Genomic DNA, 26846 nt, shown 5'->3' with positions numbered 1-26846 from the left:
AACAACTTGCTAATGCTTAAGCTGGAATTGGCTTGTTCCTTCCTTTACTACTAAGGATTAGGCTTCCTGTGAAAAACTGCTATCTCATTGTATTTAAAAGATACTTCTGGGGCACCTGGGTGGCTCAGTGGATTAAGCCTCTGCCTTTGGCTCAGGTCATGATCTCAGGGTCCTGGGATTGAGCCCCACATCGGGCTCTCTGCTCAGCGGGGAGCCTGCTTGCTTCTCACTTTCTGCCTGCCTCTCTGCCTACTTGTGATCTCTGTCAAATAAATAAATAAAATCCTAAAAAAAAAAGATACTTCTTACAAAAGGTTTATGTGCCACAAAAACAGACACATAGATCAATGGAACAGAGTAGAGAGCCCAGAAATGGACCCTCAACTCTATGGTTAACTAATCTTCAACAAAGCAGAAAGACCATCATATGGTTTCACTTACTTGTGGAGCATAAGGAATAACACAGAGGACATTAGGTGAAGGAGAGGAGAAGTGAGTTGGGAGAAAATGGAGGGGGTGACAAACCATGAGAGACTGTGAACCCTGAGAAACAAACTGAGGGTTTTGGAAGGGAGGGGGGTAAGGGGTTGGGAAGATCTGGTGGAGGGTATTAAGGAGGACACATATTGAATGGAGCACTGGGTGTGGTGCATAAACAATGAATCTTGGAACACTGAAAAAATAAAAGAAAAAAAGAAAAAAGAAAAAAAATATATAAATGTATATACTTAATTGCCAAAATGCAGGTGAAAATATCCTCCTATTTCATCATACCATAGATTAGCAACCTGAAAAAATTTGGGATTAAAATTTTTTTTTTTATTGTTTTTAAACAGATTTTATTTTTAGAGCAGTCTTGGGAAGGTGTGGAGATTTCTTCTTTGAGAAGGAGGGGCAGAGATTTCCAATGTAATTGCTTCTATCTTGTACACACAGCCTTCCCCATTATCAATATTCTCCAGTAGGGCATTAGTTACAACAACAATTAGAGTAGGGCATTAGTTACAACTGATGAACCTATATTGACATACCATCACCCAAAGTCCATAGTTTACATTTGCATTCACTCTTGGTATATATATTATACAAATGTATAATGACATGTATCCATTATTGTAGTATCATACATCACTGCTCTAAAAAAATCCTCTGTGCCTATTCATCTCTTCCTCCCTATTAACCCCTGTCAACCACTGATCAGTTTACTATCTACACAATTTTGCCTTTTCAAAATGTCATACAGTCAGACTCACACACTATATAGCCTTTACATATTGGCTTATTTCACTTAATAATAATAGACATTTCAGTTCCCTCCTTATCTTTTCATGGCTTGATAGTGCTTTTCTTTTCAGTGCTGCATAATATTCCATTATCTTAGTGTGCCACAGTTCATCTATTTACCTTTTGAAGGATATTTTGTTTGCTTTCAAGTTTTGGCAATTATGAATGAAACTGCTAGAAACATACATGTGCAGATTTTTTGTGTGGAAATGTTTTCGACCTCTTTGGGTAAATACAAAGAATTACAACAGCTGGATGGTACCTTAGGTATATGTTTGCAACTGTCTTCCAAAATGTCTGTACTATTTTGCATTCCCACCAGCAGTGAATGAGAATTCCTGTTGCTCCACAACCTCACTAACATTTGTGTTGTTGATGTTCTGGATTTTGGCTATTCTAATGGACGTGTAGTGATATCTCCTTGTTCTTTCAGTTTGCATTTCTCTGATGAGATAGGATGTGGAACATCTTTTCATATGCTTATACAATAACTCTATATCCTCTGTAAGAAGATTTTTGTTAAAGTCTTTGGCCCATTTTTAAATACAGTTGTTTGTTTTCTTAGTGTTGAGTTCATATGCTTTGGGTAATAGTCCTTTATCACATATTTCTTTGGCAGATATTTTCTCCCAGTTTGTTGTTAATCCTTTTATTCTTTTGGCAGTGTCTTTTGTAGAACAACATTTTTAATTTTAATGAAGTCCAATCTTTCTTTCACAGATCATGTCTTGGGTGTTATATTTAAAAATTTATTGTCAAATATCAGGTCATCTAGATTTTCTCCTATGTTATCTTCTAGGAGTTTTGTAGTTTTGCACTTTACATTTAGGTCTTTGATACATTTTAATTTTTGTGAAGAGTATAAGGTCTATGTCTTGATTCATTCTTTTGCACACGGGCATCCAATGTTGGGATTAAAATTTAATAATGTTACAGACTGTCTTACAGTGTTGTAACAAAAAGTGAGGATAAATTTTACTGTACAAAAAAACAAGGCAGGAAATAATGTCCAATGGAAAAAAGACAGTCTCTTCAACAAATGGTGTTGGGAAAATTGGACAGCTGCATGCAGAAGAATGAAACTGGACCATTTCCTTATACTATACACAAAAGTAAACTAAAAATGGATGAAAGACCAATGTAAGACAGGAATCCATCAAAATCCTTGAGGAGAACACAGACAGCAACCTCTTCGACAGCCATAGCAACTTCTTCCTAGAAACATTGCCAAAGGCAAGGGAAGCAAGGGCAAAAATGAACTATTGGGACTTCAACAAGATCAAAAGCTTTTGCACAGCAAAGGAAACAGTCAACAAAACCAAAGACAACTGACAGAATGGGAGAACATATTCACAAATGACATATCAGATAAAGGACTAATATCCAAAATCTATAAAGAATTTATCAAACTCAACACCCAAAGAATAAATAATCCAATCAAGAAATGGGCAGCAGACATGAACAGACACTTTTCCAGAGAAGACAGACAAATGGCTAACAGACACATTAAAAGATGTTCATCATCATTAGCCATCAGGGAGATTCGAATCAAAACTACATTGATACCATCTTATACCAGTTAGAATGACCAAAATTAACAAGACAGTAAACAACATGTGTTGGGGAGGATGTGGAGAAGGGGAACCCTCTTACACTGTTGGTGGGAGTGCAAGTTGGTGCAGCCACTTTGAAAAACAGTGTGGAGATTCCTTAAAAAATTAAAAATAGAGCTACCTTATGACCCTGTAATTGCACTACTAGGTATTTACCCCAAAGATACAGATGTAGTGAAAAGATGGGCCATCTGTATGCCAATGTTCATAGCACCAATGACCACAGTCACCAAACTGTGGTAAGAACCAAGATGCCCTTCAACAGATGAATGGATAAAGATGATATGGTCCATATATACAAAGGAGTATTATGCCTCCATCAGAAAGGATGAATACCTAACTTCTGTATTAACATGGATGGGACTGGAGAAGATTATGCTGAGTGAAATAAGTTAAGCAGAGAGTCAATTATCATATGGTTTCACTTATTTGTGGAGCATAAGGAATAACACAGAGGATATTGAGAGTTGGAGAGGAGGAGTGAGTTGGGGGAAATTGGAGGGGGAGATAAACCATGAGAGACTGTGGACTCTGAGAAACAAACTGAGGGTTTTGGAGGGGAGTTTTTGGGGGGGGGGTTGGGTGAGCCTGGTGGTGGGTATTATGGAGGGTACATATTGCATGGAGCACTGGGTGTGGTGCATAAACAATGAATCTTGGAACACTGAAAAAAAAATAAAATTACAAAAAAAAAGTCTCTCATAGAGTGCTGCACATGACAAAAAAATTACTGAACAGAAGAGGGAGGAAGAGGAGAGATTAAATAATTCCCACCTTTTATCTAAGCACATGATGAGTCTTCTGTGTGTTCCATAAATTAATGTCCTACTGAAATCTCATGTGGCCACATGGCACCTTCCTAATTCCTGCTTCCACTACTGAATTGTCTGATATGAGAATTCAGGTAAGTTCATCACCACCAACAACAAAATTTGAGTACCTGCTCTGTGCTAGGTTCCTTGCTAAGTGTGGAGAATGACATATGCCTGCTCTCAAAACAAGAGCAGGAAAATCAGAGGAATGAAGGAAATGAAGAGTGAATTCAATGGCAGATTTTCTGTTCTTCACTCTATTTGCCTTCATTTCTCTCTCACTCACCTTCGGGCCAACTCATGGAGTATGGGAATAGCACAGACCCGTGCCACTTATTTTTATACAAATGTGCAGGTGCACAAAGGGATCACCAGCTCAATGGTAGTTTACAGGGAAGAGACTTAGAGTATTTAGAGAAATGAAAATTCAATTGAAACAATAAAGTGGGGGGTGCCTGGGTGGCATAGTCAGTTGAACATCGGACTCTTGGTTTCAGCTCACGTTGTGACGTCAGGGTCTTGAAAAACAGCCTTGAATCTGGCTCTATGCTCAGCCCAGAGTCTGCTTAAGACTATCTCTCCCTCTCCATTTGCCCCTCCCCCTACCTCCCAAGTGCACTCTCTCTCTCTCTCTCAAAAATAAATCAATCTTTAAAAACAACAAAAAAGGAACAATTAAGTGGTCTGAGCTGCTAAAAAAGCTAAGAGTGCTTAATGTTGTTCCCATTTGCAGAAATAAAGTTCCCTGATCATAGTAGGTAATAATTTCCTAGTTGCATACTTTATTAGTTATTGCTGAAAGATCTTGGATATTTTACCTGGAGTAAAACAATTAAGACACACTTGGAAACTTTCTTCAAACCTTTGGTCTTCTTTCTTTGTGTGAAAACTTGGGAAAATGTGTGAAAATTACTGATGTGTCTTACCGTTAAGAACTTTCTAGCAATTTAAACAATAGAACAAAGAAATGGGTTGGCCTGGGAGCGCAGAGTAAGTGCCATAATCTCCCTCATTGGATGTGATCAAGAAGAGAGTGGAAGTACACCTATTATTCTGTTGTCTGTGAGTTGAATTAGATGATCTTTAGCTCTCTCCTCAAGTTCTAAAGTTCCATGATTTTACTTATTTTTATTTTTTTAAGATCTTCATTTTTTTTAAGTCATCTCTACACCCAAAACATGGGGCTCAAACTTACAACCCCAAGATCAAGAGTCACAAGCTCTACTGGCTGAACCAGCTGGGAACCCCAAACAACCATGATTTTAGATTTTAGTATACTGTATACTGTTTACCTGTGCTTTCTGTAGACACTTCAAAGGCACATTATTAAAACTTTTATAGCATGTCCAGTAACATCATTACACATGCAAAAAATTACTCAGAAATTTTGTTGAATAAATGTTAACATAATTTTGTGTACATTTTGGTACCCCACCAAACCTAGGGTATACAGTATTTCAGGAACTTAACATATTCTTTGCAATTCAAATCTTACATGATATAAAGGCTTAGAATAACATTCATAATCTGAATTATTTTAGCTATAGAAAAATGATCCATGGGTTCTCTAAAGCTATTGAATACTAACCCTTCCACCATATCTTCTATTTCTGCCTTCATTATTCTTTTGTTTCTGTTTTGTTTGTTGGAAATTTCATCATTAGAAGTAAGTACAATGGTAAATTTTGTTGAATGCTTGCTTTTAAGTATTTGGGATTTAAGAACCTGCTTTGATGGACTCCAAGGAACACTTTTATTTATTTTATCTTCCTGTCCATTCATTGTTTCTAATAAAAGGTTAAGACTAAAATAGTTCTCCTTCAGAAATGTACAAAAGCATATTTAATTTTGCTTTAGTTCCTAAAAGTTATTGGGTAATCAAAAGGATATGATGTAAACTTTCTGCATATTCCCCTCTATACTGTTTTTCTCCAACAACTATTTTTCAAATATTTAAAGTTCTGAATCTGTGATCCTATGAGACTAATCTTATTTTCATCATGGATATTAATAATAGGTTATTATTTCCAACATAATATAAATACCTGTTGGAATCCCATCAAAAGTGGGGCTAGTTCTCTTTTTTCTATATAATTCTCTTTTTTTGATTGGGAGAGTTGATCTGTGGCATCTTTCGTCCTTCCTGGCTAGCTATCGGCTTCTGTGATACCTGTGGCCTCTCAATTCCTTTCTTCCTTCCTTTCCTTCTTTCTTTCTTTCTTTCTTTCTTTCTTTCTTTCTTTCTTTCTTTCAAGATTTATATATTTGATAGAGAGAGAGAGAGAGAGAGAGAGAGACTACACTCAGGAGCAAGGGGAAGTGGCAGACGGAGAGGGAGAGGGAGAAGCAGACTCCCCACTGAGGATGGAGCCCAATGTGGGACTCATCCCAGGACCCTTGGGATCATGACCTGAGCTGAAGGCAGATGCTTAACCGACTGACCCACCCAGGTGCCCTCAAGTCCTTTCTTAATGCTGCTGTTCAGGTCTGCCAGAGGAAGCTACCAGGAAAGTCCCCCAGTTGACATTCTGTAGGTAGACCTGAGCAGCAACCAAAGGGTCTTCCAGGGTCCAGCCATCCTGACACTGTGGTGATCCAATGTTTCTTGTTTCCTATTTTTCTGAAGAAATGTCAAATTACTCTCAAAGTCCTCAGAGCCTTGCTGCTTACACTCAGTGAATAAAGCATCATTTGAAAAGATGCAAGACCATATGTATCATGATAAAAAGAATGAACTGGTTTTTTTTTGTTGTTGTTGTTTTTTAGTGACAAGGAAAGTTTCATAAAATTTTCATTGCAATACACAAGCAGGATGAATGATATATATTAGCTCCTGAAAGCTTTGAAAAGCCTTCTTCCTTCACTGATAGACAGTAGGGTTTGTCAGTTCAGCTGCTGACAGCTTTCCCCTCATTCAGTCTTTGCATGAAAGACATAATTAATACTGCCTTGAACAGTCCAAGCTGACTTGAGAAACCATCTGTTAGAGATGTTCTCAGAAATTCCTGCCTTGGATGGAAGGCTGGATGTTAACCTTCATGGTTTCTTTCGACCCCTGACTCTCCTTAATCATGGTAAAGATTTTTTTCCAAATGAGAAAGTTGGTCCATGTGACATTTGGATTCTAATGGAATCATTAAAAGATGAAAATCAAGTCTTTATGTCAAAGACTAGTCCCTCACTCCCACACTCCCTTTCTTTCTTTCGTTCTTTCTTTCTCTGTAAAGACGGTCTAAGAATTGACTATCACTGCAAAGAGAATTTACAAATTAAGGGGAAAAGTCTCTAAATTTATATTCCCCTGTATATTAAGAGAAAAAGTCTCTAGGGAAAGATTCTCTACACTCATCCCAGTTTAATTTATAATTGGGTTGCTAGTGTCTGGACGTCATTGCCTATGTGATGGTTTCATGTCTCAATGTTAAAAATCAGAATGAGGCCAATTCTAGTGAATAGAAGTCTGCACAAACAATTGCTATTTTGTTGGTTCCTCTGGTACCAAGTCTAAGAATAGAAAGAAAAAAAAACTGGCAACACAACAGAACGATCTTTTACTGCCATCTTTCCCTTTAGCATAAACTGAGGCATGTGCTTGATCAAGGGAGGGGAAGAGTGTTTCTTTTATTTTCCCTCAGTAAAGGAGCTTAGTTCTACTAAGCAAGGTTGGAAAATATATTGGAGACAGTATATTTAAAATTAATTTAAAATATAAAGTGTCTTTAATGCCTTTAATATAAACAAAAATTGATTTTATTAAAACGCTTTCAGATATTAGAATACAATGATTTATTTGTCACTCCAAGTCTGTAGCATGAATATAACTTCCTTTCCAAGTATATTGATTTTTAAATGTATTTTGGAAGTGGAAACAGAACCAAAACAGTCTACCAAAATTCTTCGCCATCTCTCTTAAACAAAACCAAGTCTATTACGCCAACAGTCTATTTTAAAACAGTATAGAAAAATTATTTTTTCAGAAGGATAGGATTAACCAATTAGAAAGGTTTCTTAAACAACAAAGAACGTCATACTTTTCTGTGTTTTGCTGGGTTGAAACATGAAATGTCAAATATTGATAGAATATTCTAAGTTAAGTACAGTGAGTCACTTAAATGTCTGAAATACTGAAATGGATTATCAACCTTATTGGTGTCTTTGCAGAACCTAAAAACTTTCATGTTTATTGTTGACATGAAAAACTGGAAAGGTCATATTTCTCTAGATTCAGTGCCCAGATAGAATTGATTTAAAATTTAAAGCACTTTTATAAGAAAATTTCAGTATTGTATAAGTTAAACATGGAGCAAAACTCATACTTGTTACTTTTTTCCCATATTTTCTGTAAAGACTGTCTTTAACTCTAAGGTGTTTAATTGAACTCAGAATAAATGTTGTTGTAAACAATTTAATTTTAATTTTTGGGCTGTTTAGCTCTTACAAGGTTGCTCATTCCAAGTGCTATGTTAAACATGTAGCAATCATTGTATGTATTTTCCCTAGCTTGTGATATAAGGTATCATGCCTTTTGTTGTATTATTCTTATATCAAAAAGATTGTCAAAGTTAAAATGAAGAACTCCCTTTCAGACCCTGCTTGAATATAAAGACTATCATCTAAGGATTAGAGCTAGACTGTTTTCAGTTATGGATCCTGGTATTAGCTCCCTTGTGATTTTCCATGGAATAGAATGTTTTTGTTACTAGTGCGTGGCTTTTAAACGTCTACCCTTGCATCTGTGATACTGAAAGGGAAGAGTAATACAAATTGTAAGGTGAAATCCACAGAACATCCAAAAATCACTATGTCAGTAGACAGAGGTATGACAGTGTTGCTGTTAAGAACAGACCCTGGAGTACAGTGTACTTGAATTCAAGTCTAAATGATGTGGGAAACGAAGGCAGAAGAAAAATTATTAAATTTCCCTACTACCCACAGTCCACTGACAAGTCCTTAAAACAGGCAGAGTGACATTGCTCTGGGGACTCAGCTGCCTCAATATTAGTACTTTGCTAAGGGCAAAAAGGCAACCTTAACCCAACCCACAGGATCCTATAAGTCTATCTTTACATATAAAAATACCTTTAGAAAATTCCTTTATCTCTAAACCCCCCAAGATATGAGTTGGCAATCATCCCCCAAGCATATGGCCCACAAATATATCTGAAGGGTCTCATGACTAAGGTTTAATTAGATGGTCATTAATGACCTTTTCCCAACTATAGGTAGCCCCCTCAAGGTCCTGGAAACCTTGCTTCCAAAATTCCTTTATCTTAAGCTATCCCTAACCCCCTCCGAACTCCTTATGACCCCAGGGCAGCTCTTTCTGCCCAGGGAACCTGTCCCCTTGCTTTAATAAAACCACCTTTCGCACCAAAGTTTTCTCAGGAATTCGGTCTTGGCCGTTGGCTTCGAACCCTAACATCTTTTCCTACATCATAATATTCAATAGCTGTATGACTTGAGCTACAAGTCAACCTCTTCAGGCTTTAATTTCACTGTCTTCATCTGTAAAAAGAGGGTTGCTAGAGGTTTAAATAAATATGCTCATGTGTCTCTGATGTATATATATGTATGTGTGTATATATTTGTAGTTAAGAAATATATATATTTTATATGTATGTATTACTTCAAAATATATATGGATATATATTTACTTAAGATTATATGTATCTACTTAAGATATATATATATATATGATATATATTTATTTAAGATATATACATGGAGACATACATATATTTACTTCAGATTTTATATATGTAACACAGCAGCATTTTTTGGCAGGTGGTGTTACTTAAATATTATTATATTGACTCAGCACTTCTATATCTGAACTGCTGGTGAGTTAACAAAATTGATCTAATGGTTCTTGCCCTTTTTTTCTTTAAAGTTTCAGTTATAGCAAAATGTCATTTAAGAAATTGAATAAACAGAATGAGAAGCCCTACAGCAAGGTGCTGAGTTAATAGACAGCATAATCACTTCCTGACTACATATGAATGAAGTCTTTGTAGAACTAGCAGAGGGGCTGTTAATGGGCTTTTGTTTTAGAGATGATAGATTGATATTCCAGCGACAGCCCTGATGAGAACCCTCCTGGCAACTGCCTCTCTTTGCCTAGTGCTGAAACGGTACCCTTCCAAGTAGGTATAACCTGCTATAAATCAGAGCACTAATACCTGAGCTTCACAAGGACAGAGATTTTGTCTGTATTGGGTCATTGCTGTATCTGCAGAATTCAGGCAAATGCCTTGCAAAGAGTAGGTACACAATAACGGTTTCTTGAATGAATGGAAACTGCAACCTTTTCTTTAAAATAGGATTAACATTAAAAGCAAAACAAACAAAAAGTAAGAGGCTTCCCTACTTCTGACAGATTTCTGACCCTAAGAATGCCGGTGAGCAGGTGAGCAGGGCGGAGGAGCAGCACGGGAAGGACGACGGAAGTGCAAACGTGTATTTTAGCAAGTATTCTAGAAGTCAAGGATTTGGTTAATTCACAGGAATATGTGGTGTGGAATGGTACCACACTTAACTCAGATTCCTACGCATGTGTCACATTTGTATTACAAATATTTTATGTAGCATCTGACTAACTTTAGTGTCTATACTTATCCTTTTCCCTTACCAGGGTTTTCAGAAATCCTTCACCTATAGCCAAGTGTCAGAAAGTGACACTTTTACTTTCCACAAACCTTTGGCTTACTTTTATTATTTGCTACTCAGCTAATAATCAGTTTAACATGATCCATCTCACAAGTAGGGTTGATTATATTGCATTACTAACAATTTAGCTCACAACCTCAGACAATGGATTAAAATAGCCTTCTTGAAATTATTCCTGACAATCGCCTAAGGACATATTCGTTTCTACTGCCACAGCAAGCATTTTTTGAAAACAGAAAGAAGTCCCCTTTCATAGCATAGACAAGCTAATAATTTGAAGTGGAAACTATTCATTTGTACACCCTCTAAATTTTCCTAATTATCTTTGTAATGAAAACTGAGAAAGTATTAGTCATCCTTGGCTGAGCTATACTCAACTCTACTTGCCTTTTCTAAATATAATAAAACAACAAACAACCTTAAAGGACATTATTAATTCATTAGACAAGATTTCTTAAAATGTTTTTTATCATCTCATTTAACTTTGGAATTTCCAGACATTAATAATGAGTCACCAAAATGCTATCATTGATTTATAATGCACATTAGCACATCAGGTTTGGCCCAAGAACTCTGTGGGTCCAGAAGGAAAAAGAAAGATGTTTACAAGTGAGCCATGACAGAAATACACTGAAAACACATAACAGTAAACAATTAGGCCTAATTCGAGTATAATGAAGATTCAGGTTCATTTTATTCCACAGAACTGCTTCTATCCTTGAAACTTCATGTAGAAAGAGTCCTTAGAGTTAGAATACTATTGAGGGTGGTATAATTTTGCTTCGCCTTTGGGCATATAAAGTAAACATTTTAGAACAAAATTTACAGCTATAGATAACACAGGATCTGATCAATGTTAACACACTTGGCATTAGTTTAAGGCTAATCCACATTGGAAAAACAATCATTTCCAGGATGGAGATCAAGTTTCTTAACACAGTGTTGCCTGTCTGAGTTGCTAGAAAAGATTTATTTAAAAATCGATCCACAGGATGTATTTTCACATTTGTCAGTTTCTTTCCACTTGTGTGCTAGAGGGAGGCACTTTAAGAGTTGTTAATGGTCCTTTTATCAGTGCAAGACACCGAGTTTCAGCAGTGATTGGTAAATATGGCAGGGAATTAAAATGAAATTGTATTAAAAAGTAAACAAATCGTTAAATTAGAAAATTTCGCCAAATCTCGCAATGGTCAGTAATTTCTGATTTGAATAACTTCTTTGCTTAAAAAAAGATTAGTAGTTATCACCCACCTATGCCCAAATAAGTGAATATACTACAGCTCCTGATGTTAAGGTATAATGGTTTTGCTATCTGGGCTCGTAAGGGGTCTTAAAATATTGACAAGTACTTTGAGTTATGTTTTGAGTAATATTTCAAAATATTGTATTATGCATAGGTCCCAAAGTGTCAGAAAAACTAAAATGTCGAATAGAACATATTGAAAGAGTTTAGTAAAATGTATAAAAAGGCTAAAAAACCCACTCCGTTTTAACATGTAAAAATAAATCGAATTGGTTCATGGGAATCGAGTGGCTTTTTGTTTTGTTTTGTTTTGTTTTTTAGTTAGTTAGTTGGTATGTACTGCACCCGCCATAACACGTTGAAAAGTAGGTCCTGGTACACACTAAGGAATATCCAACCAGGTAAATACATCAGGGTGATGAGGCCCATGAAATTGAGCGGATAGTGAGAATAGTCCCAGGAACAAGCGCCGCACATGCGGAGTCCCAGACCCCAGGACAACTCCCAAACGTAGATGAAGATCACGTAGATGGGTATCCGCTTCCAAGTGCTCCAGCCACGACTCCAGTGGAGATGGAAGTAGAGCTTTTCCACCACGAAACTGCAGCTGCCGTACATGAAGAAGGACCAGAGCGACGTGTGGCCGCTGGTTACCCCATCTCCCTGCCCCAGTAAATTAAAGAAGAAAGTGAAGAAGATCTCATCCAAAAAGCCGTGCATTCCGAAGAAAAGAAAGCGGAGCAGGCCCGGCAGCCCGTGACTGGGGGCTCCCCCGACGCCCCTGCCGCCTCGGGGTAGGTGGCGCGGGCCACCTGCAACCACAGGGGTCCCGGCGCCCCGAGGAGCGGGGGGCGCGCCCGGCCCACGCTGCTGCTGCTGCTGCTGCTGCTCTGGCGGCCGCCGGTACCGCAAGCGCAGGAAGCGGTTCAGAAACACATGGCAGTGGTAGAGAGCGAGCACGTACTGCAGCGCTAGGTCCAGTGTCCCCGGCACTGCCGCGCCCCCCGGCCCGCTGCGCAGGCCAAGCAGCAGCGCCTGGCCGGCCAGGGTCTGCAGTGTCACGTGCGCTGAGGGGTAGAGGAGAAAATTGAAGACGAAGGCGCTGGGGCAGCGCCGCTGCTGCAGGTAGACCTTCTCCAGGGCGAAGTGGGTGAGCGAGTGTAGCAGGCAGCGATAGGGCGAGGAGAAGCCCAGCATCCGGAGGTCCGGGCTGCTAGCGAAGCGCCGAGCCGAGGACACGAGCACGTCCAGGGTGATCCCGTGCATCCCGTAGAAGTAGAGGCGCATCCAGGCGGGCAGCGCAGCGCCGTCGGCCGGCGCTTCAGCAGTGGACAGCGGCTCTGGGCCGCTGGCCGCAGTCTCGCCTCCCGGCCCACAGGGCTCCCCAGGACGCCGGGGCGCGCTGCTTCTTCGCGCGCGACCCTCGCCGTCCGCATCGCTGCCCGCCATGGGCTCAGAGGCTGCCCGGGCACCCGAGCCCGGGCCGCCGCCGCCGCCGCTGGGTGCGTGGAGCTGCGGGGCCGACGGGCCGAGCGCCGCGTCGCGCCGCCTCCCGGTCGTTGCCGGCCCCCGGGGGGCGCGCAGGGAGCTCCGTTCCGGCCGCGGCCGGGTGGCAGCCGGAGCTGGTGTGCTCGGGACACCGCGGGTCGCCCGACTCGCGGAGTCCCCCTGCCGCGGACCCACCGCGCCCTGCCCTCCAGTCTTGGGTGAGGAGCAGCCGGCCGGCGCCCGCTCTCACTCTGCGTGGCCTAACCGGCGCCGCGGCCCGGCGAGGGGCGGTGGTGCTGGGGCTGCGAAGAGGAGTGCAGAGGCTGCTGCAAAACCCCATCTCCACCACTCCTGGGCGGCAGGCTCTTGAAGCGTAAAGCGAGCAGCGACGCCCCTTTCCCCGGCCCTCCCCATGCCCCTCTCCGTCTTTCTCCACCGCTCCCGCCTACGCAGGGTCCCCTCCCCGACCCATCCTCGGAAGTCCCGAGGGGGTCCCCAGTCCCGAGGGGGTCCGCTGGCGAAGGCCGGGCCCTACTTCTCCGCCCCCTTTCCCCTCTTCCCCCGCCCCCTCTGCACCCGGGTTTCGGGCGGTGTGAGAGGTGTTTGTTGGGGCGGAGGAGAAACACCTAACAGGTGTGATTGCGAGATGAGGAGTAATCCCTGTGTAGAAGAACCAGAGCCAGGGCCTGGCTGGCAGAGGCGAATGGCCTAGTGCCACAAACCAGAGGCCGGGCCAGAGACCAAACTGTGGTGCTGTATATTTAATGTTCTAATTCAAAGCCAGCTGTGCCCCAGTCACAAAGAATAAACATGAGACTCCACGCCTGCACGCCCCAGCATCTGAAATGTTGTCACGGGGCCTGGTTCACTTTTTCACTCTCTCCCCCTACCAGTCTGCTTTCCTAGGTTAGTCTACTGAGGGCCAAAGACAGAAATTCAGAGCCCCCCAGAATTATGAAACGATTTGAAGCCAGCTGGGTTGGACATTGCTCTGGCTGCCAGAGCCTCCTATCAGGAACAGTACCGTTGCTCACACTGGCATACCCCCCAGTGCTGCTTTTCTCCTTGCAGAACTAGGTCATCGCAGAGATGGAGGGTAAAATAGAGGGTGAGATATTTACTTACTTACTTACTTATTTTGAAGAGAGGGTGGGGGAATGTAGAACTTTGGTATGTTGGGGGCTGCACTTTTGAATCCAATTCTGAATTGGATTCTAAATCCAAAACTCAGGTTTAGAATTGAAAAGGATTGAAAAGAACCTTAGGGGTCAATTATACTGATTTATACTCACCCTGCCCCCATCATATCTAGGCAGAAACTAGATAACAGTTCTGATCTGTAAGGAGATGGGATGGTTTTTTGGATGGAAGGCTTTCTGGGGATTTTTTTTTAATTTTAAATTAATTTTTTAATTAATTAAAAAATTTTTAATTTTCTAAAAATATTGAGGCCATACCTTCATTTCTTAAAACACTCTCTTCCCCGCTCTCTCCCCTTACTTATTTCAACCCCTTATGTTAGTCTACAGTTGCTAAATTGTCTGTGATTTAGGTAAGAGAGAAATAAAAGTGTGGTGAGAAGAAAAATTGTTAAAGTAGTATCACTTGCATAAGGTCAAAGTAATGATTTTTTTTTTCCAGCTTTGTTAGCATGAGGTTTATTTGCAGACTTCCTCTGACAACTGTCAAAAGTCAGTGGGTGGAAACTGCCAGGGACATCATGCCAGGGACAGAAGCCTCAGGGACAGGCTTGTCAAACTAGCCACAAAACAGGAGACAGTTAGTTGCCCAAGTGCCTGAGCAAGTACAATGAAGAGAAATAATAATGCTAAAAAACTAAGTTCAACTGAGGAACTCTGAAGATCTAATCAGCTTTAATCAATGATTCATGAATTGGGCTGCATCCCGTTTAATAAAGAGAAGTAAGCTCCAAGGAGCTGTACAAAATGGAAGCCTTATAGGCAGAGACAAGGCAAGACACAAAAGTTGTTAGTAAAAGAAAAGAGAACTGTTTTAGGCAAGGTAACCTTCCTTTGCATGGGGGTCTATCATGCAGATACACTAGTGCTGATCAGGAAATTCCAGATGGTATTTAAGTTGCATTTCTGTAAGTCTTGGTTTGCTGGCTTGGAGCAAGTGACTCCCTATTGAGCCCCGTATTATTTTTTTAAACACTGTAAACATTTTCATGAGCACCTACTGTATACAAGATGCTAAATACACTGGGGAAATAAGGGGTTATAAGATGCACTCTCTAAGAAGTGTATAATCTACTTGATAGGATAATAAGCTATCATATCTGGGTAAAGCCTACCTATGATGATTATTATTTTTTTTAATTTATTTATTTGACAGAGATCACAAGTTAAAGTAGGCAGAGAGGCCAACAGAGAGAGAGAGGGGGAAGCAGGCTCCCCGTGAAGCAGAGAGCCCGATGTGGGGCTTGATCCCAGGACCCTGGGATCATGACCTGAGCTGAAGGCAGAGGCTTAACCCACTGAGCCACTCAGGCGCCCCCTACCTATGATTATTATTAATAATAATTATGATCAGCTAGTTCCCTCTTATCCACAATTTCACTTTCCACAGTCCAGAAGCAGATGATCTTCCTTCTGACATATTATCAGAAGGTCGGTAGTAGCCTAACGCTATGTCATTCACCTCACTTCATCACAGCATGTAGCCATTTTATCATCTCACAGCATCACAAGAAGGATAAGTATAGTACAATAAGATGTTCTGAGGGCGAGAAACCACATTCACATTATTTTTATTAGAGTATAATGTTAAAATTGTTCAATTTTATTATTGTTGTTGTTAATCTCCTACTATGCCTAATTTAGAAATTAAACTTTGACATAGATAAGGATATACTGGAAAAAAGAAACATAGTATATATAGTATATACTCAATACTATTGGTGGTTTCAGGCATCTCCTGGGCATCTTGGAACGTATCCCCTGTGGCCAAGGAGGGGAACTACTATATATACCAATGAATACATTTCTTTGAATTATTATTTTACTAAATAAACTCAACCCTCGACCCAATTTATCAGAAATTAAAAACAAAAGCACTTGTTCTCTGCAAGGGAAAGCACTTCATAATGATAGCATAAATATAGGCATTCAAACATGCATACACTAACTTACTAGACTGAACTTGAATTTTTTTTTAAGATTTTATTTATTTGTCAGAGAGAGAGAAAGTGACAGCACAAGTAGAGGAAGCAGCAGGCAGGGGGAAAAGCAGGCTTCCCGCTGAGTAAGGAGCCTGACATGGGACTCCATCTCAGGACCCTGGGATCATGACCTGAGCCAAAGGCACACACTTAAGCTTAACTGACTGAGCACACATATTTGAAACACGCTAATTTTTAAAATTCGGGAATATGTAATAGTCTGTATTTCACTACTGTTGTCAATGTATTGCTCTGCTGAGTGGGTTAGATTACTAAAAATCTCAATGTTCTGGGTCCTTTTTTTAATGTTTCTCATTTATCTTAGGAGAAGTGATGTAAAATATAAATTAACAATTATAAAGCCATAGCAGAAAACGCAGCTATTACCTGTTATTCTGTTTCTTTTTATATTTTTGTTGAGGCCTCTCCTTAGTTACACCACTTCAAAATGTATGAAACATTAACTTAAAAAAAAAAAAAGTAGACAAAAAGGATAAAAGGAAAAGCTTAAAAAAGGCATGAGACAAAGGGCAAGAAAACTATTCATTAGTAAATTGCCCTCATTCTTTTCACTCATTGCCTCATTTAAAAAAAAAAATGAGTATCTTCTGCCATTCTGAAAAGTTAGCCCACCAATAATACCAATTTTTGTTTCTGCTTCATCTTCACATTGCTCTTTTGTTTTAAACACTTCATTGCTGGGTTTCCAAAAGGAAAACTGCAGCATGGGTTTAATGATCCGTGATGATTTTATAATTTACAATCCTCACATCAGACTCCATGATCATAAAATGTGTAAAAACCTTTCTGTGCTGGTCTTTGCTACTGCAAACATTAGGTTGCAAAGATAAACCTGTAAAAGCAGCAACTTGTTGGGAGTTGGTGGTCTTGAGGGGAGGTTAAAAGTATGAAACAGGAATCTGCAATAAAATAACATTGGGTTGAGACTCCTTAGGTTAGAAAGCAGCCATGCAAAATTGATTTGAAACACTGTTCTTCCATGGAAAACATAGCCTTCTTTGACTTCAGAGGCCAAGAAGCAGTCTGAGTAACCATGTCTGTAGAGATACAATAATTCCCGTGGAGCCAACACTAACCTTACTGGACTGGCCAGGTTGGGGCAGGGTAGTTAGTGTGACTAGGGAGAGATCTGTTAATTAGGAGAAGGGCCTTCTGGAGAATTATGATAATCTTCAGTGAACTGTCTAGTGGCCATAGGGCCATGGTTGTAGACTTTTAGATGTATGGAATGCCCCCAGACTTTCCACTGCACACCAGGACAACAAAGGACAGTGAACAGAAAGCACAGCATTTAAAAGAAAGCTTAAGGTAAGTTCAATAGGTAAGGAATGAATGTAATGACAGAAGAAACAGTGAAAGGCAGCAGCCACATTAACAGTAGATATAAAAACTTTTCTTATTATGGATCGAATTACATACACATGCACACACACCCCTCTTATATGTCATAATCATCAGACTAAGGAAGGAGCACATTCATCCAAGAATGCTTACAACTGCTGAATGGTGGCTCCCTAAAAATACCACCAAAATAACTTGTTGCTAAGGCAAAACTGAGTTTCTTGCTTACCATGGTTAAGGAAGCTTTCTTCCTCAACAAAGTTTTAATAGCATTTTGTAGTGGGAAGGACAATGTACCATTTATGAGGTTTTTGGATTCTGGTTTAAGATGGATCTTTCAATACAAGGGCTTGATTAGAATTAGGTAATGACTATGATATAATGGTTTAGGATTGGTGGACACAAGACGACTGCTTTGAAGCGAGAGTTTCAGAGTGTTGAGAATAAATAATAAATTTTTATCTCACTGGCCCAGAGCTTCCTAGAATAATAAAGTTGTGTTGATGAAGACGGTACATGTTAATGAAGATAGCCAAACAATAACATCATGACCACACAGACAATAAGCTTTGGAGATGTAGATGCATGATCTTGGGTTCACACAATCTAAGGGTGAGGACCAGCATAGAATCTGAGGACAGTAATTTGAGTAACGACAGGTAAAGGTAACGAGGAGGTAAGGTTGACACGTAGTGTAGTTAAAATGATGCTCATCCCAGGGGAAGGGAAAGAGAGGTTGACTGATTGTTCAAGAACACAGCTGTGTAAAATATTTGTAAGCATGTGTCTATAGTTTTGCTTTACCTATACTATTCTTTCTTAATTTTTCTTTGTCATATGCTAAAGTTCCAAATTAAAGATTTGTTTTAGATATTCCTTAAACATCTGTGAGAGCAAATGGACCATTAGGAAATAACTAATAAATTATTAGTGCTCATCGAAAACAGCAGAAAGATCAAATAGGAGCATGGAAACTTTTTTGAACATGACATTGTTAGGGGATCATCCTGGAAATCTTTCCTACTGTTCCTACTGCATGTCTTTACAAAGCTCCTTCTTTTTAAGTGTACTCCTGTTACTCTTCTTTCTGATAATCTGATTAATGGGGAGTCACATTGATATCAGGACAGTTTCCTTTTGTAACTCCTCCTGGTAGCTTTTTATGTACTTTTATATCGTCATTTTAAATTTCAGGCTTTCTTTCTGTCCCGGAACTGTCTTGGAGCTCTTAGTTTTCACCAGAAAACTGTCTCAGTTAAGGATTATCCCTGAGATTTTACTGAGTGGGGCTCTTAAGGAACAGACTGAATAAATTCTTTTAATTTATAAAGCTTAAGGAAAAACTAAAACAGTAACAAGCTGTTTTGGAAAATCTTGCTTAAAAAATAAAATTTGACTTTGAGCAATACTCAAATCAGTAATACTCCCTTTGTGTAACCTTTCCCTGCCTGCCAGTGCCTCCTCACCTTAGAATGCCCAGGATTGTCCTCTCCCCAGTTAATACCATTATGTTTTCAAAGGAAGTAGCTTATTTTGAATAATAATACTTGAGTGCATTGGTAAACCCTTTTATTGGTAAGAGAGGTCATCACTGGTAATGGATACTACTTAATGTGCGTCTACATGTCAGCTGTGCACTTCACAGAGCTTATCAGTAATTCATATAACTAACTGTTCTCTTAATTTTTAACAGATACTGAAACTGAAGCTCAGAAAAGTTACTCGCTCAAGGTGTTAGCCAGCTATGAAGTCATTTCCACTTGAGACCAAAGCTCATTTGCAAGACACTGTGTTATTTCTTATGTTCTCACATTAAAGCCATCCTGAATGAGTTGAAGTTGCAAATTTAATAAAGATCCATCCTGTTTACAGTGGGCATTAAGTTTATAGTGGGCATTAAGAATCCCTAGTCCCTCCCCCAGCTCCTCCACCCCTTTGGCTCTCACACATTTTATTTTAATCATCAATCTACACAATCATCTCATATTTTCGTTGTACTTGTTCCGTAGCTTTACTTGTTTATCCCCCCCCACCTTTCCTTCTGGGTTTCTTTACAAATTAGTAAATGGCTATTTATTTGTACAAATGGAGCTATACAGAAGGGGTTGCTGTCTGTTGTGAAATAGAAGATAGAGGTCAGATTACAGGAAAGTTAAGTTTGGAATGCAAATGTATTCCTGTGGCCTGTTAGGACGTGTCTCTAGATATTGAAGTTCAGCAAAGTCACATCCTGCGGTTCCAGTTAACGCCCCTATTTGTGGTTTAACTGAAAGACTTTAACTGAAAGACTTGCATGTGTTCATCTAGTTAACAAAGTCTATTTGTACCTGGTCTCCAAACACCTAAGTGCATACTGTACTTCAGTATAGAAAAAAAAAAATACAAGTTGCCAAACACAATTGTTTGCTAATCTGGGATTTGGGGGGAAAATCTATCCAGTTTTTCAAAGGCTTACTTTGCAGTGAGGTGTGATGAGAGGCAGATGAAAGTTAACTGAGCACATACATCAGTCAAAGAAAACAGGTTATGGAATAGAAATTAAGTTTTACTTGTGCTCAGACTCTGTCATGCTTATTTATTGAGCACCTACTGCATTCTAGGTGTTTAGCTATGAATGGACACTGTAAAGCTGAGCACTACATGGAACTTCCCCTCACTGAGATCACAGTTTAGGTTATGGTGTTCATTCATAATCATTATGAGCAAGATGGTAAGTTCTAGTTCTGATTAGCTGCCAGTATGCTAGACTGCCAGGTCCATCCTCACAAACAACAACCCAACTACTCACTTCCTTGCTACGTAAAGGACACAGCCCTTGCTCACTTGTTTCCGTCTCCATAATCAAGAAGTAGGCAAGTAGGTGGGAGGTTGGTAGGGCAAGTGAGACTTGTTGGGCTGCTACACTAATACCACAATGAAAGGTTCTTTCCTCTTCTGTCGGAGTGTTATAAAATCACTTAACCAACCAGTAGTAAAGGTAACGTATCTTATAATTTAACAGTTATGGCACGTCTTAAATTTTTTTTTTTCAGTCATTATCTGATTTTGCCCTCAGTCTTGTGACAACAGAGCTAGAGGTATTTTTCTAATTCATTTTTATCAGGTAAAACCAGAAAATGCAACTTGCCAAAACTCACACACTGTTAGTGGCACGGTTGTTTTTTTCTTCTTTTCTTTCTTTCTTTTTTTCTAAGGCAGGTATTTACTTTATTTATTTATTTATTTGGACACACACACACACACACACACACACACACACACACACACACACACACAGAGTGAGCACAAGCAACAGGGAACAGCAGCAGAAAGATGGGGAAGCAGGCTCCCTGAAGAGCAGAGAGCCCCATGCTGGGCTCACTCCCACAACCCAGGGATCAGGGACTGAGCTGAAGGCAGCTGCTTAACTGAATGAGCCACCCAGGCACCTCAGGGTTGTTTCTCACCTAAACTCCAAAACCTCCTTCCTCCAGACTACACTCCCCATCTTATAAAATGTCTCCCACCCACTGGAGGGTTCTCAGTGCCCGCACTGGCTGTGTGAAACAAGGTCACTGATCAGCACTCAGAATAGGGGAGTGATTTTCACTTGAATTCCAGAAGACAGGTGAAGGATTCCTGAGTCAGTCCCGCTGGCCAGTAGCCTGGCCTTCTTTGGTCTCTGGGGAGGATTCGATTCCTAGAACTCTGGGTACTCTTGGCCTTCCTTAGCTAAACTGCTGGTTCTGTTTCCTGCCAGGTGATGGCTACTGGGTGGTTTTCTTCCTCTCACTGTAGTTATTTGGCCTGACCTGTGTGACCGTGTTTCTTCTGTGAGTCATGTTGGTGACACATTGCTTTCCTCTGTGGTGAAGACTGCTACAACTCTTGCTTTAGGGAATATGTATTTCTTATATTTATATCCTATATAAATTTTATTTATAAGAACTAAATGTATATTTACATATATTTTTCTTCATTCAACAAACAGTTATGGAACATCTATGTGCGATATTTTGTGTTATACCTTGGACATAAAAAAATGAATATAGCAAAGTCTACTCTTGAAGTTTCAAGTATAGCTTACTATAAAAGATATACTTGTTTATTGAATAAATTGGAACTATATAAAAGTAGAAAGTAAAAGAAGTGCACATTCCCCATGATACCATTCCCCATAGATAACCATTGTTAATATTTGGTATGTAGTCTTTTAACAATGTTATAGTATCATCAAAGAAGATTATATTATGCATTTCTTTATAATTAGTAATTTGCTGTTGTCACTTATTGGTGATTAGGGGTCATCTTTCCATTTGGTAATCTGCTACATCGTTGGTTATGATGACAAAAGATTCCTTTGTAAAGATAGCCCATAATTTGTTTAGCTAATCCCCAATTTTTGGCTAGTTAGGTTTTTTCAAAAAGTTTTGCTGTTATAAATGTCTATGTGACAGCATTCCCTTAATTATTTTATTCATGTAGCCATGTTTATTTACGTAGACTACATACTTTACAGTTCAAATGGAGAATTAAAGTTATACACATCTTAAGGCTTTGGCTTTTACTAAAAAGTTCACCAGTAGCCTTGCTGGCACCTTTGAAAACTTTTGTAGAATGAGACTAGGAAGTCATGGCTGGTGGGAGGCTGGCCTTATGGTAGAGTCTTGGTGTTGAGAATATACGTTTGGGATGTGCCATGTGATGTGTGGTACTGATTGGACAGTAATAGAGATACGCTGTGAAAAAATCTAAATATATGTATTATTTTGAACAATATACTGTTACTTCTATCTCTCCACATATAAAATTCCATTGCTCACCTCTCCCTCTAACAGGTACTTCCTTCCCTCTCTTCTATTCTCTCTCCTTTATGTCCAGGTTGTATACACACCTTTTTGTGCCAGTTATGCCACAACCAAAACATGATATTTATGCTCAAGCATCTCACCATCTAGTGAGGGAGATGGATAAATAGAGACTACAAAGCTAAATAATACGAAGTATGACAGAAGAAAAGCCTGAGTGTGTTTGCACACTCAAGAAAGGGGACCAGACTCTAATTAGGAATAGGATCTTCTGGGCCACCTAGGTGGCTCAGTCATTAAACGTCTGCCTTTGGCTCAGGTCATGATCCTGGGGTCCTGGGTTCAAGCCCCTCATCAGGCCCCCTGTTCAGCGGAAAACCTGCTTCTCCCTCTCCCACTCCCCCTGCTTGTGTTCCCTCTCTCGCTGTCTCTGTGTCAAATAAATAAATAAATAAATAAAATCTTAAAAAAAAAAAAGATATAGGATCTTTCTACTCTTCCAATATACTAACTTTGACTCCTGAATATCTCTCAGCCCCCACATTTTGCAATTATTTATTTGCTACTTTGCTAAATAATAATTTAGCAATTATTGTATACTATTTTTACTCTCCAAAATCTCTTTTAAAACATTTTTATAGTTTATTGTCTGCTTTCCACTTCCAATGTTATCACCCTTGTTCAGACCACTGTCACCTCAGACAGAACTATTCCAGTAACAGGCTGATGTACCCAGCCCAAGTTTCTTTATCCTCCTCCAGTCTATCTTGGATACTGCTATCAGCGTAACCTCCCTTAAGATTTTAAGATTTCATCACCCTAATCAAATACTTTCAAAAGGTTTCCCTGACTTATAGCCCAGAACCCAAGCTCTTTTTCTCGATCATCAAGACCAAGTAATGATCAGCTTTTGCAGCCTTATCTCTTGTACTCATCTTTAATAATCTTCATCGGACCCCCTCCTACTTCAGTAAATCCTATCCATTCGCCAAGGTCTGTTCATATCGATACCTCCATAAAACTGGGCCAGACTTTACCTGCCTGAAGTATTCTGGCTGTTGATATATCATGAATTTTATCATGTACTGCGTTTTGTTTTTTTTGTTTTTTTTTTTTTGAGAGAGAGAGAGGGAACATGTGTAGGAAGGGGCAGAGGAAAAGAGAGAATCCCAAACAGGCTCTGTGCCCAGTGTGGAGCCCAACAAAGGCCTCGATTCCACAACCCTGAGATCATGACCTGAACTGAAATCAAGAGTTAGATGCTTAACCGACCCAGGTGTCCCCATCATGTATTGCTTTTATTGTTACTCTGAATTTTTTAGAATGTCTCATATCTGTGTTTTGTTATATTGAAAACTTATTTGAGTCACAAACACTGTCAGCATCTCTATAGCTCCTAGGACAGAAACATACACAGAGAGGAGGTTCAATTTCTGTGGATTCTGATGTTGATTTAAGTGAGCTACTGTTTGGACATTCTCAGTCTTCTCCGATTAGATTATATGTAGATAAAATCTAATAATATTGATATGAACTAGGTCATGTACATTTCTCCTCCCCTTCCACATTTTAATAGCCAGAGCGTAGAACATCTAACTGAGTTCCAAACATGGTCTTCTTCCTTCTCTTCATCCTCTCCTTCTGCTAAGGATTTCTAGGGAGGAGAACCTCTTTCCTTCTCACTACCAGGCTACATAAATCCTTCTATCATGGAATCCTCTTACCTAGGAATCTTTTTGTAGAAAATCATGGTGGGGGAGGGCAGAAAGGAAGAAGGAAGGAGAAACATGTAGAAATGTAGAGAGTAAGCATGATCGTGTCTGGCCATCCAACCATTCCTTACGCTCACGTACACAGCAGACATCATTATGACAGCAGTTTGAGTCCAGAGTTTGCCTCTGAATCACATTCAAAAGAATGATACAAGAAGACATCATCAATTAAGAAAAATGAATTGTATGTGGCATTTCCATTCTAGAGTGTATATGGGGCATTTATCTCTTTTTGGGTAAATTAGATATATGGTCATTTGCATTTATACACATATGCTCTCATGATTGGGGTAACTGTTTATTCTATAAAAGTTCTCTCTCTGGTAAGCAAATCCTCATAGTAGAATTTTTGAGATCACAAGCTTCGCTAATACATTAAGGATGTTATTTTCTGAGTTACACACAACTATTTTTTAATATTACATGGCATGAGGTCAGTTCTTTTTTGTGTTTAAGGCTAAAAAAATCATTGTTTGGAGCCAGAATCAACAATTCAGAAATAAATGGGTTAGAATTTGCATAACATTCTTAAATTGAGTTTCAACAAAACTATTAGACTATCAGGTATTTATTTTATAGCAGGGCTCTAGGCTCATTCAGTACAGTTATGTATAGACAGAATTTTTTTTTTTTTTTTGTATTTGCATAGTATTTTATAGTCTACAAAGTGCTTTCAGACTTCTTTTCTCATTGGTTTCTTGAAACAGTGTGTGATAGGCAAGAAGTACCATTTACTGCTAGGGAAATTCCGAAATAGGTAAGTTGTATATCAAGGGTTAAAATAACTCTTGGAGAGGCTGAGGCCAGACCCAAGCCTAGATGTGTTTTTAATTTAGCTTTTATTTAATTTAAAAAACAAATAACATTTTATATGTACTATACTTTGATTTAAAAAATCCAATACTTTCATATCTTCAGTATTTATAAGGTACAAAAGTTTATGCAGAGAAAATTTCCCTCTGAAATATGTCCCCCACCCACCCATTTCCTTTTGGGGCAATATTATTAGGTTGGTATTAGTTAGTTGGCTATCTAAGCAGAGATATTCTATGCATATACTAGTGAACAGAAGCTTCCTCTACCATTTTTTATGCTAATGCTAATAAACTATATACTTTATTCTATACCTTATTTTCTTCACCTATTAACTCTGCATAGAAGTCATTCCAGATCTATACATAAAGAACTCATCTTCAGTTTTTATTTGAAACAATGAAGTAGTATTGCATTGATCAAGTGAATCACTGTAGGTCTAACCAGGCCCTTACCAATGAGCATTCAAATGTTTTAAAATCTTTTGTCATGGTAAAAATGTTTCAATATATACAAACATACAGATGACCAATAGGCACCTGAAAAGATGCTCAATATCACTAATCATCAAGGAGACGTAAATCAAAACCATAATGAGATATCACCTTATACCTCTCAGAGTGACTAAGATAAAAATTGACAATGGCTAAAATAAAAAAGACAAGAAATAACAAGTGTCAACAAGGATGTGGATAAAAAAGAACACGTGTATATTGTTGGTGGGAATATAAATTGGTACAGCCACAGTGGCAAGCAGTATGGAGGTTCCTCAAAAAACTAAAATAGAAATACTATACAATCCAATAATTCCACTATTGGGTATTTACCCTAGAAATGAAAATGAAAACACTAATTTGAAAAGACATATGCAACCCTATGTCTACAGCATTATTTACAATAGTCAAGATATGGAAGCAACCTGATTGTCCAGGGATAGAGCAATAAGAAAGATGTGAGACATACACACACACATACACACACAGAGGAATATTATTCAGCCATAAAGAGGATGAGATCATACCCCTCTGGAGATAAAATGAATGGGCCTAGAGGGTATTACGCTGAGTAAAGTAAGACAGACTGAGAAAGACAAATATGTTTTCACTCAGATGTGGAATCTGAAAGAAAGCAGCAACAAAGGAATAAACAAACAAAAAGGAGAAATCAGGCCTATATAGTGGGCCAAGGGGAATGGGAGATACAGGCTTCCAGTTAGGGAATGAATAAGTCATGGGAATAAAAGGCACAGCATAAGGAATACAGTCAATGATATTGTAATAGCATTGTATGGTGACAGACGGTAGTTGCATCTGTGGCAAGCATAGAATAATGTATAAACTTTTTTTAATCACTATGTTGTACACCTGAAACCAATGTGACACTCTGTGTCAGCTATACTCATTTAAAAAATGCTACAATAAAAAAGCCTTAAACACAAGTCATTTCACAATGTAGGTATAAATGACTTAAAGATATAGCAGTGAGGCTATTAGGTGAAAGGATGTGTACCTTTGTAATTAATAGATATTGCCAAATTGTTCTCCTAAGAAATTGGATCAATTTGCATTCCCACCAGGATTATGAAAGGGCCTATTCCCACATAATCTTGCCAATAATATTTTGTTACATATTTTCATGCTTCAGTATTTCATTGGTAGTTTTAATTTTTAATTGTCATATTTTGTGTACAGTGGGGCATTATGCAAACATAGACAAACTATTTATCTTTCTCCTTCTATAAACTATCTTTTCATATCCCTTTCCATTGGGGTGATAGTTCTTTTTTTAATTTATCAACAACAGTTTTCATGTATTAGGGAAATTC

The 26846-nt window shown here is 39.1% G+C and overlaps 1 protein-coding gene across 1 annotated transcript; it reads right to left on the bottom strand.

The window, feature by feature from the left end:
- Positions 1-11939: 11939 nt before the first annotated feature.
- LOC111152130 (transmembrane protein 229A) lies at positions 11940-13067 on the bottom strand. Its single transcript, XM_022510437.1, has one exon. The coding sequence runs from the start codon at positions 13065-13067 to the stop codon at positions 11940-11942; it is 1128 nt and encodes a 375-aa protein (XP_022366145.1).
- Positions 13068-26846: the final 13779 nt, after the last annotated feature.

The sequence above is a fragment of the Enhydra lutris genome, unplaced genomic scaffold (assembly GCF_002288905.1).
Source record: "Enhydra lutris kenyoni isolate GAN:26980312 unplaced genomic scaffold, ASM228890v2 scaffoldscaffold27, whole genome shotgun sequence".
Classification (NCBI taxonomy): domain Eukaryota; kingdom Metazoa; phylum Chordata; class Mammalia; order Carnivora; family Mustelidae; genus Enhydra; species Enhydra lutris.
This window is presented reverse-complemented; position numbering and strand designations above follow the sequence as displayed.

Coding starts and splice junctions, on each gene's coding strand:
- LOC111152130 (XM_022510437.1), bottom strand. CDS start 13,067: ATGGCGGGCAGCGATGCGGACGGCGAGGGTCGCGCGCGAAGAAGCAGC.